General features: G+C 25.6%; 4 protein-coding genes across 7 annotated transcripts; 1 reads left to right on the top strand and 3 right to left on the bottom strand.

Moving 5' to 3' along the window:
- Positions 1-10: 10 nt before the first annotated feature.
- On the bottom strand, positions 11-1,989 carry LOC124429154 (polycomb protein EED-like). Its single transcript, XM_046974047.1, has 2 exons — positions 1,589-1,989; positions 11-1,432 (listed from the first exon to the last, which is right to left on the bottom strand). Coding segments are annotated over exons 1-2 (1,278 nt in total). The 5' UTR covers positions 1,591-1,989; the 3' UTR covers positions 11-156.
- LOC124429155 lies at positions 1,976-3,088 on the bottom strand. The gene is made up of 4 exons (XM_046974048.1): positions 2,962-3,088; positions 2,439-2,627; positions 2,209-2,370; positions 1,976-2,134 (listed from the first exon to the last, which is right to left on the bottom strand). Exons 1-4 carry the CDS (start codon positions 3,019-3,021, stop codon positions 2,033-2,035), a joined length of 513 nt encoding a protein of 170 aa, XP_046830004.1. The 5' UTR covers positions 3,022-3,088; the 3' UTR covers positions 1,976-2,032.
- A 2,771-nt stretch (positions 3,089-5,859) lies between these two features.
- LOC124429170 lies at positions 5,860-7,354 on the top strand. Its single transcript, XM_046974085.1, has 3 exons — positions 5,860-6,109; positions 6,180-6,660; positions 6,729-7,354. Exons 1-3 carry the CDS (start codon positions 6,079-6,081, stop codon positions 7,243-7,245), a joined length of 1,029 nt encoding a protein of 342 aa, XP_046830041.1. The 5' UTR covers positions 5,860-6,078; the 3' UTR covers positions 7,246-7,354.
- A 141-nt stretch (positions 7,355-7,495) lies between these two features.
- On the bottom strand, positions 7,496-9,049 carry LOC124429171 (phosducin-like protein). 4 transcript variants are annotated; one of them, XM_046974090.1, is made up of 4 exons: positions 8,991-9,049; positions 8,405-8,702; positions 7,866-8,280; positions 7,496-7,769 (listed from the first exon to the last, which is right to left on the bottom strand). In XM_046974090.1, exons 2-4 carry the CDS (start codon positions 8,621-8,623, stop codon positions 7,546-7,548), a joined length of 858 nt encoding a protein of 285 aa, XP_046830046.1. In that variant the 5' UTR covers positions 8,624-8,702; positions 8,991-9,049; the 3' UTR covers positions 7,496-7,545. The 4 variants fall into 4 exon arrangements, with proteins under 4 accessions (XP_046830046.1, XP_046830044.1, XP_046830045.1 ...); XM_046974088.1 differs by having other exon boundaries at positions 8,861-8,995; XM_046974089.1 differs by lacking the exon at positions 8,991-9,049 and adding an exon at positions 8,793-8,982.
- Between the last annotated feature and the right edge of the window lie 3,291 nt (positions 9,050-12,340).

Raw genomic sequence — 12,340 nt, 5'->3', positions numbered from 1 at the left:
GTCAAAGTCATTTGATTGAACCATTAATATAATTGTAAAATTGTTACAAATATCATGTGTTTATGTATAAAATATGTACTAAATTAATATGTTTCTCTGAATCACAACAAGTTTTCCTGCATTTAATCTATTAGTTAATTGAAATATAACAATATATCAATGTTCACGATTCCATCTCCATACTGTAGCATCATCGCAAACACATAATAGTACATTGCCATCTCGACTCAAGCTAGTTTGTCGTATTGGAGCTGTACAGCGTGGATGTTGTAAGGAATAACAACGTGCTTGACCAGGTTCATCAACTTCTAAATCCCATACATATGTCCTACCTACTTGATTTCCTAATGCTATAGTACGTTGCCAAAAATCCATAGAAAATCTTATAAACCAAATATCACATTCTTTGAATTCAAAACGATGTAAAACAGTAGCACTAGTTTCTCCATTACGTAATTGAGTGTCTTCAAGACGGCCTGGCTTCCAACATACAATACAATTTTCACAAGATTTACTTAAAATAAAATCGCCGTACCACTTAACACAATCCACATAATTACGATGTACATCACGTGTTGTGAAGTCTGGAAAATGTTGAAGTATAGAGTCAAATGGTCTTCCATTTCTACTAGGATTACAATAATATGACTGTTTAATTGCTTCTTGCATATCTGGCTTGTCCAATGACCAAAGTTTTAAAGCATGGTCCATTCCACAAGAAATAATTCGCTGACCTTTCATATCAAAATCAGCACTTAACACTTCATCTCGATGGCCTTCAACACCACCAAAAATTGCTATACATACATCTGTTTTTATATTCCATAATCTCAATGCATGATCTTTAGATGCAGAGAGTAATATATTTGGATCTTTAGGATGAGTTTTTAACTCATTTATTGCATGACCATGACCAATATAATGTTTAATACAAGTCATAGTTACAGAACTAATAACTCTTATTACACCTCGAGATCCTGCCACAGCCAATAATGGTTTACCAGAATCATCATAAGTCCAAGTACATGTATAAAAATTCTCTTCAGAGTCAGGATCGGCATAACACTGACGTAATCTAATATTCCCACCTTCTGGACATTCATAAATACTCACACGGTTGCTTCCTACAGAGGCAAATATTAATGGTTCACCTTCTTTTAAATGATGATTAAATTGTACTCCAAAGAGTGGTTGTCCGTGATCTTCTTTGATACTACAACAATATTTGTATAACGGTTTATCAGTGCAAGGTTTATACTTTGCTGTCTTACTTCTCCGTCTGCCTTTCCTTCTATAGCGAGCATTACGTGTAGGTGTATCACTACGATGAGTACCAGCTGTAGAATTACTACCAATACTACATTCAGTTTCATCGCTATCATTTTCACTGTCTTCCAAACTGGACGCATATGCTTGGCATTTACTTGAAGTCCTTTTCATTTTAGAAATGATATATTAATGGACTAAATAATATATATATATATATATATACATATATATATATATATATATATATATATTATTCAAATTAACAAAAATATATTTTTGTAATAATATAAATATTATTTAAAAGATTTTTATGATATACATTTATAAACAGTGTTCAATAAAATTATCTATTTGTTCGTTTAACGACTGAACTACATTCAAAGTATTAAATTTATGTTATAACGTAGCGAAAAAAAAGACGACCAAGCGTTAGAGCGTCAGGCGGGCAATGAACACCCGCCACGAAATCAAACTTGAATGAGTTGAACCCAGGGTGTACAAGCTGAATCGTAAACAAAAACTATAATTCATTCGGTTGGTAAAACATTTTACCAACTTCGGTTCGTGCTGATTGGCTACGGTTATGTATGTTAGTATATAGGTAAGTCCAATAGATGGCACTGCCTTGCAAATCAAAATTCAACCAGTAATGACAGATTCAAGAGGGATTTAAATTGCATGTCATTAAAAGAGGTTACAAAATATGTTATGTGAACGAATGTATATATACATATATTATTCAGTCAATACTATAGTAATAATTTTATGGTATATTCGCTATTGTAGGTATTCGACTTTCTAAACCTAATATCGTTGATGCTACATTTAATATTCTATTTCCCAAGTTAATACAATTATTAGAATCCTGAAAAAATAAAGTACTTTGTAATCATATAATATATTTAAGTATCAATATGATCATTTCTTATTGTAACTTACAAAAGCATTCGCAGATAAAAATCGAATGTTATACTTATTACGTATTTCTTTTAAATTGTGAAATACAAAACCCATAACATCTAATATGCCATTACCATGTACTAAACAGCAAGCACCAGAGATTATAAAATGATCATCTATTAAACCTATATTTATTTTGATCTATAAAAAATAATAATAACAATAAGTAAATAATAAAGAAATAGAAATAACAAAAATGAATTATTTACCTGTTCCAACGATATGGACATTCGTGAATCAAATGCGAAGATGATGAAGTCAATGCACATAGAAATATTATTCTCTAATACCTGAATTATGGATTCACATTTATGTACTTCTATACGCCATTCTCTTTCTTTTGCACACTTATGAAGCCCATCAGATATATGTTCACGTAATTCTGCTGTACCTACTACCTAAACATGCTTCTTTTTCTTATTATCTCTTTAAAATAAGTATACAATATTTAAATAAATATTTTACTAATAACTGTACTCAATTTTATATGGATAGTCGACACACCATATATAACCTCTAAAGTTTATATATATATATATATAATTAAAAATATACAATTTTTTTATCTTTAATTTTACGATATAATACTAATAAATATAATTATTTATATACTATCTAGAAACATATCAGGAAAGAAAAAAAAATAGATAACTAACATAAGGGTTATTGGATTATATCTAAAATATAAGTTAAAAAGTTATTTAAGAGAAATAATAATTTAAAATCTCGTACTAAGAATGATATAAGAATATCGTTCCTCTGAACACCAGAACTCTGAAGAACTCTGTTCATATTTTTACTTTTAGATACTGGAAAATTCGTAAAATAAATTTTAAATCTTACTCAGACTGCGCAATAGCAATTACTGCACCAACTGTAACAATGAAAAAAGTAAAACTATTCATCAACTAGTACTAATACAATTAGGGTTAATTCAAAAGCTTCGTTCTTATTGGTTCTTGTTTGATAAGTCACTAGTTTTAGATGGCGCTGCGAACGACACGTTTTGCCGGTTTATATTAAAACTATTTATGACTTCTGATAATCATCTATGCTAACAATAACTATAGACATAATTTTTGAACTATTTTTATGAACAAGATCTCATTTTTAAGATGAAGTTTTAAAATGAAAACATGGTTACGTCGAGTTTTTAGAAAAGCTTCATTTTTTATTTTTTTTTTATTTTTTTTTATTTTTTTTTTCTTGAAAAAAATCGCATTTTCAAAAAAATGTTGTTTCTTCGAGAATAGTTTATGAATAAAAATGAATTTCTTAAATATTAAATAATTTTATTTGACTCGTTCGCGCGCGATTGTTGGATAAAAATTTTCAAATTTAAGTCGTAGTAATAGTGTTATAAAAAAAAAAAAAAATATTTCGACACTTATCAAGTTAGTTCGTATTTCGACAAAAAAACATGCCAGTTCATCTTTTTCATGTAAGTAAGCTTGAATAAATTAATTTTATTCTCATTGTCGTTAGTGATCGTAAAAAAATAATTGAAAAAAAAGGATTCGAGTAATTTTGATAGATGACGATTAATCCAATCTATCATTGAATCTTAAACAGTAAACATCGTGTTTCTCTTATTCCGTATTCATAGATTAGAATAAACAATTTTTTACATTATTTAACATACATTTAAGATATCCATAACAATATAGCGAACTATATCAGTTATTAACATTTATATAATAATAATTTATAATATATAATAATCAACTCTGCATATTCTTTTAAACTTTACATAACTTGTAACATAAAATAATTCTAATTTAACATAAAATTATTCGTATTCTTTAACGAATACTTTTTTCTCTTTTTGCATTCCTATGAGTAAACATAAAAATTCTTTAATTTCAATAAATTCAATAATTTTTTCTCTTATAATTTTATTAACGATATTAATAATTTTATTTTTATTTTATCGTTTCAAAATGTCATTGCAAATGTGCGCGATGGATTGGGAGGAGTTTGTGTGTTTATATAAAAAAAATGTGTTCGTGTTGTTAAATAAAAAGACAAAAATTGCAAAGTACAAGGAGCGTTTTGATCGCGAAGTAAATGAAAATTTTGATCGCTATAAAAAATTCATCTATAATTTTTCTTCGTCATTTTGTGACGTGAAGAGATATACACATCGTACAAAACATCATTGAAGACTTAAACTAAGTATATTTTTATTTCAAACATTTCTTCAATAATTTCTACAATTTTTTATTATAATTATTAATAGCAATAATTACGTTTATATATATATTTTTTTCTTTTTTCTTTTTTTTTTCAAAACATCGCTGCAATGGTGCGCGAAGCAATGATGAAATGGAGTATGAATTTGTATGGCAAAAATAAAAATAAAAAAAATATAAATAAATAAAAAAAAATAAAAAAAAAAAAAAACAAAAAAAAGTAAAAAAAATGATAGATTATATTTATAAAAGACAATAGAGTTTTGCGAAGTAAATTCATCGATCGTTCGTTAATAAATAATTAAAGTCAGTGCATCATTGAAGAGAAGAATCTCGATCAATTTTGATCTATCTCTGATTTTCAATCATCTACGAATCCATTTACCCTCAATTTCGATTTAAATCGTGGACGTGTGTTTTGGAGCCATCGCAGAACATCTTAAGTAGTAAGTGAATTTTTAAATTCCTTCAATTATTCAATTATGTTGAGGACATGAAGATTCCCGAATTGGCACGAGCGATTGACTGTAATTAATTAGTAAAAAAGTGTTTGACTGAATTTTCTTCGGAAATTTATTTCTGGATTAGTTCTTTATATTTTGATTAATAAGATCAGGATAAAATCTTATTATTTCATCGTATGCGTTAATAATTATTTGCATTTTGATATACATCGATATTCATGAATATTTCTGAATTCTAATAAAAAATGAACAAGAAGATAAATAATCTTTGAATTATAAACGAAATTTCATGATTTTCTTATAATAATCCAAATGATCGTTTGTAAAAAGAAATTTCCAAGAGTTTTTCCATTATATTTTTACATAGAAATTAATTAAACATTTAATCAATTTGAATTGATAAAAGAAAAGTCTCAATAAGAATAGTTCATTATTATTCTTATTTATTTTTGTTTATTTATATTTATATTTTTTTGATTAAATATTATATTTTCTATTGTACTATTGTATTCTTTGCCATCATATTCATATACTTAAGAATACAAAATATGTTTCATCGATTTTTCTTCTACTAATGTTTTTATTATCTTTTTTTATGTTATATTTTATATGTTATGCATTGCAAATAATATCGTGCTAATACACGATTTTAGCTATTTATATAAATTTAAATAAAAATTATAATAGAAATAAAAGATATAATGATTGTAACAATTAAGTAAACAAATTTTTTGTAATTAATCTACCTTCAGAGAAGTATTTTTTCTTGCTTTCGTCAGATATATTATTATTATCTTTATTATATACTAAATTCTCTGATATATATTAATTCGATTGTTAAATTCATTAATTTAATTACGCACGAGCGGGATATAACCTAACAAACTTATTCACCGTTACAATGTGCATACTTCTTAAACGTGCAGTTCATATTTTATCCGTGCTTGTCGCTGAAGTCGTATACGTTACATATGAAAGGTGGTAAACACCACAAATATGTAACATAATAAACATCACAAAGCTAATAATTTATATTTTGAATATTCATCAAACTAACAATACATTTATATACACACACACACATATATATATATATATATATATATTTTTTTTACGAGATATTGTGCCGATATTACCTTCACTTTTCAGTTATTAAATATTCGATATTTTTTAAGTGCTACACGATAGAAATCATGAATAATCCCGATATAAGTCAATTATCAGGTAATCTGTATGAGACAAATATAAATTATTTTGAGGAAGCATATAAAAAATGTATTTATTTAATTTTTAGATATATCTACCATATCACGAATTTCGTTAAGTTCACGATTAATGGGTAAATTAGATTCAATTTTACTTTCTAACGAGCTAGAGGATCATTTCAGTTTCATTGAAAATAGTAAAGGTACAACAAGTACAGATCAAGATAGTAATGATATTAAGGATATTACGAAATTATTTATTACATGTCAGAATAGTATCAGTGATTATGCAAAGGCAAAATTGATTTTCGACTGTATAAAAGAACTATGTTCGAATAAAAACTCTACACTTTCTGAAGAAACTATAGAGAAGTTAAAAGAATTATTAGAATCATATGAAATAAATAAGATAAAAAATCTTTCAATAACTTTTAAACACACATTACAAGATTTAACTATACTTGGCATACAAGATTTTCCTGATCTTAAACTGAGTTATGAGGAAAAATTAAATATAAAAGCTTCTGTAGAAGCACTAATGCATGAAAAAATACATAATTATATGATAAAGTAAGTAACAATTTATTTATATCCAATTTATATCATTCAGATAAATAATGTAATGTTTATTGTCATAGATATGAGGAATTGGGTGGTAATTTAAAAGAGCTTCAAAGATTAAATGGATTTAATGGTAATAATTATTTACAAGAAAACACAGATTTTGAAATATTAAAGTGGATAGATAAATTTGAGGATATTTGTGGAGAATATAAAAATTATGTATCACAATATATGGATATGATGAATGAATGGAGGAAATTAAAAGATACAGATATAAATGAAGTGTATAATAAAAAAGCACAGATCTTGTTATTAAAATCGGAAGTAATTGAAGTACAAACTAATGTAGCTAAAATAAGTTGCTTAACCAAAATGTATACAGAGACACCAAAAACAATCGATTCGTATAGAATATTAAATAAAATTTTAGACGATAAATTGTTAGAAATAAGTAAAGAAATTAAAAGAAAGAAATCTTTGGAAAAGCTTTATCGTGATTTAGAAAATACAGAATATGATAATATTTTAGAGACATACTTACACCTCTGTAGTGCTATTAAAAAGAAAAAACAGATTATGGAAATGCTTTGAAAAAATATATGTATATTTTTTTTTTTTACTTGTTTATGATAATATTTCTAATATAATGATTATAATTATTTCTAATTATATTTTAATTATATTTATCTATGATTCTAATTATATTTGTTTTAATTATTTGTAATTGGATAACACTTTGAAATTTTATTTAATAGAAATAAATATAATCTATAAACAATATATAGAAAATGAATCGGCAAATGTGAATGCTTATGTTGCATATGAAGATTTATAGAATAAATGATGCTTAGAAATATGTTTTTACTTATTACTTAATAAAGTACATTCTTATTAACATGGTTCTTGTTTTATGCCTGAAATAATGCTAGGTACACAGCTTCTATCGGCTAACATTCCATTTTCTATTAAAAATGATTCTACGTCAGAAGCATAAAAATCTGATCCCAATTGTTCTGTCAATTGGACAAAATTTCCAATTATTTGTCCTTGTTTATAGACTAATAAAGCAGGGACACCCTTCTGTTTAAAATGTTTACTCAATCCAGCCACAGATCCTAAATATTTTTAATTATTTGATTAGTTATGATTATGATAAAAAGATGTATAATATTTTAATATAAATAAATAAATAAATAAATAAAAAAGTATACCTGAAATTTTGCAGAATTTGACAAAAGGATAATCCTCTGCAAGAGCTGTTAAACATCCATTCATAGTTTTGCATCCAATAACTTTATCTTCATATATATGAATAATAATGGTCACTGATTTATCCTCATTGTCAATAGCTTCTACAAATTGATCTGCTGTTTCTAAATTAATGAGTTGTCCAAAACGTAGTTTTTCTGCTTTTGCAAGCATTTCTTTCATTCTTTGTTTTTGATAAGTTATTAGAAATTCATCTGTTAATAGATCAGCAAGTTCTGGATCTGTTTCTTCCAATTTTTCTTTTTCTTCATCTAAATCAGTGCGACATGAAAGACTTAATTTCTTAATTAATTCTATTCTCTCTTTTGCAAGTACTGCTTGTTTTTCTGTTTCTATTTGTTTGAATCGTTGCCAATCCTTTGAAAATAAATGATATTATTAAAAAGATCATTTCCATATATACATATATATATATATATATATATATATATATATATATATATATATATATATATATATTTGTTCTAAATAAAAGACTTACTTTAAGGACACCTTTTGGTCCTGTATTACTGGAGGATCCATCCCATTCTGAATAAGAAGGTGCATTGGAGTAAGAAGATGCATCTGAACGTGTTATATATTTGTCTTCTTCTTTATCAACTTCTTTATCAAAATCCTCACTATCATTTTCATCATCGCTGGAGCTACTACAATAGTAATGACTTTTCTCTCCTAAAATTTTATCTTCCAACGTAGACATCCTTTGGGATTTTCTTTTCACGTACTTGACGAATGATTGATAAATATTTTTTGATGCACTTGACTTTACTTAAACTTCTCTATAATTAAAAAAAAAAAAGAAAAAAAAAAAAGAAACAAAAATTCTTATTACTTATGACAAACAAAAAAAATATTATTTTCTATATTACTTAAAAACAAATTGATGTGTTTCTTATGTAAATAAATATTAACGATGCAAGACCGAACGTTTACGCACAATTTGATTATTAATTTTTTATCGTAATTATTTTTTATCGATAAAGCCGACAAAATTAATTAACAACAAATCTCATTCTCCTACAAATTGGATTTGAGAGACTTAACAAAACGGTACATATGTGATATACCTTCGATATATATTGATATCAGAGTTGCTCGATAATGTTAAATGCGTTTTTATCGACAGTACATTGTCCAGTTAAGAGCGGTCGCAACTTTGATATAGATGTCACTTTTACTCACGGACCAGTGCGCGGGAATATTTAAATTATTTTAATTAATCGATTAGATAGAAACATTTGACATCTTTTTGCATATATACACACATACACACACACATACACGCATACATACACCTATTTATATCTTACTGATTGGAAGCTTAATAAAAATAGAATTTTTATTATAATATTGTACCGATAATGATGTGCATCATGATAGTTGAATATTAAATGTATCACACATATTCTTATGCGAAATATTTCTGACAACTTTTATAAGTGACTCTAACTTGAAATTGTACCAAGAAGCAATACGTTGTTGTTGAATATAATAACTTTGATCTTACCAAGAATTCTCGATTTAAAAAACGATGAGCTATGGATTTTCTTTAGCAACGGAGCGTATCGGAAGTATAATAAATGATTAAATAAGATACGTAAAGTAAATAATCATCTCGGTTTTTATCTCATTTTTTAGAATATAATGCCAACGTGATCTATTTATAAGAAAAGCAAATATGGTATATATTGTCGAAAAATTCGTGTTTATTCAAAGGAAAAAAGGGTATATTATATGTTTTTTCAATAATTCTACCTACTTTGACATTAATATGAGAATTGTTATAATTTAGTATAGAGTATGAACATAAAAATATTATGGAGTATATATGAAAAAAAAAAGAAAAAAAAAAAAAAGATTTTCAAAATATACTTTGAATAAACTTATGCGAATATTTCTTTTTTCTTTTTTTTGACGATTCACTATAGTCACAAGTGATTAACAAAAAGGGGAAAAAAAATATTCGATCTAAATATAATCATATTTTTGTTTTTGTTATCTCTTCTTACGTTTACATGTAAAAATTAAATGTAATACTTTCTTTTATTTTCTTTTACTTTTGAAAAATCGTAATTGCACATAATGGATAATTTCATTTATTACAATTTAGAACGAATCATTCGGAATGTTTTTGACGAGCGAGTTTTTGCGCAATATTATTCTATTTTTATGTTCGTTATTTGTGTTAGATAATTTATCCGAGGTCAATGATAAGGAAGAACCCCTGCGGCTTGTTTTAAGTAAAATTTAATGTAGTAGTAATCGATATTGTCATTTGTATATTATTGATCTTGTTTCACAACGATATATATATATATATATTTATATATATATATATATATATATATATATATATATATATATATATATATATATATATATATATATATATATATATATATATATATGTATGCATGTATATTCTACTTATGTTTTCCAAAGATTAAAGAAATAATGAATTGTTATCTTATTAAGTATTTTTCCTGTATACTTATATACATATATAAATACATATATTTAAATAATATATAAATTTTATATATAATATATATATATATATATATATATTTATATAATATAATACTATAAATTAAGTACACACACACATATATATATATATGTATATATTAATAATAGTTAGTGTATGTGTGTGTGTGTACATATATATATATATATATATATATATATATATATATATATATATATATATATATTTAATATAAAATCTTCTATATTTATTCGTGGATGTTCCTTGTTTTTTTTTTTACGAATTTTATTGTTAATCTTTCGATATTAAATGATTAAACTAAAAATAAAAACGATTTTATATTATCGATAATGGAGATATGTGTAATGAATAAAATGATCGAGATGGATCATATAACACCTTGTAAATAAAAAAAATAGAAAATAGAAAAACAAAATAAAACGTGCTGCATTTTTCTGAAGATAAGAGTAAAAAAAAGAACAAAAAAAAAGTGGGAAAAAAAGGACAAAAGAAAAGAAATAAAGAAAAATATCATTATGATTTTATATAATTTGCGACGACTAATGGATCGTAGAATAATCGATAAGATTAGAATGTAAAAGGCAAATGTACGTAATAGGTAATTGTAATCGAGGTACGTTTGAGAACCAGTTTGTAATGAGATTGAATCATAACAAATCGTGTCGAACAGAAACTCCAACATATTTTATCATGGTCTAATTACAAAAGTAAGTGTTATTTATATTGTTATTCATATTCATTAAAAATTTTTTCATATGAATTATGCTATCGATAATATTTAGTGAATAATACAAATAATAGATTGATTTAATAAATAAGAATTGAGATTACTTATCAGTTATCAAAAAAATGATAATTATAGTTCAATTGGATATATTACATTTTAGATATTTGATATTGAAATTTTTAAAATGTGATCTATTTGAGATTAAGTAGAGTTAATTAGTAAAGACAATTAATTAGATTTAAAGAAATTAAGTATGACAGAAAATTAATATTCATATATATCAGGCCATATTTATCATCATAATGATGTTTAAAACTAAATAACGAGGTATTAATTACGTTAACTAACTTACCTTGGACGATGTTATATACTTTTAAATTAGACATATATTTCTATTTATTTACACATATGTTTCGTATTCAATCGAAAGGTCAAATGAGGTGATATAAGAGCTCTTATACAAACACGTTACGAGATCATGCTTTTTCCTAATAGTTTTTGTATTAATTCATTTCGAATTAAGAATGATTCCATTAAAATAACAAGTAAAAGAAAAACATTAGAAAAGGCAAAAAAAAAAAAAGAAATACAAAATAAAAATTCGTAAAACGTAAGACATCGAATTAAAAGCGTGCGGCGAGTCGATGGGAGAGGGGATGGTGGATGAGGATAGGAGTAAAGTAAAAAGAGTGAAAGTTAAAAAAAGAAAACAAAAAAGAAAAACAAAACAACATATATGAAAGAACGAGAAGAAAAATTGTGATATGATCTGATAAGAAAAGAATTGTTATAATATCCTACGACGCACTAGATTCAGTTTCTAAGTCAAAGTTCGTTGATTATTTGTGGTACGATCTATGCGTCATAGTTGTTGTTGTTATTGTCATGTTTACTTATAAATATTGTTTATATATATACATGTAAATTTCGTTTTCGTAGGAGAAATATTTTAAAGTACGACGTTAAATTTATGTGACCTTCCTCACTATAATTTCGAAATCATTAGAAGGAGTATCTTCCTCTCTCTCTCTCTCCCCCCCTCTCTCTCTTTTTCTTGATCTTAGTATTGTAAGATACGATTATATGAGTTTCTTGATATTATACGAAATGAGAGAAAGAGAGAGAGAATGTGTGTATGTGAGAGTGAGAGTGAAAGTGAGAGTGAGAGTGAAAAGGAGTGA

This window comes from Vespa crabro, chromosome 14 (assembly GCF_910589235.1).
Source record: "Vespa crabro chromosome 14, iyVesCrab1.2, whole genome shotgun sequence".
NCBI lineage: Eukaryota > Metazoa > Arthropoda > Insecta > Hymenoptera > Vespidae > Vespa > Vespa crabro.
Note: the sequence above shows the minus strand (reverse complement) of the source record. Positions and strands in the feature narration are given on the sequence as shown.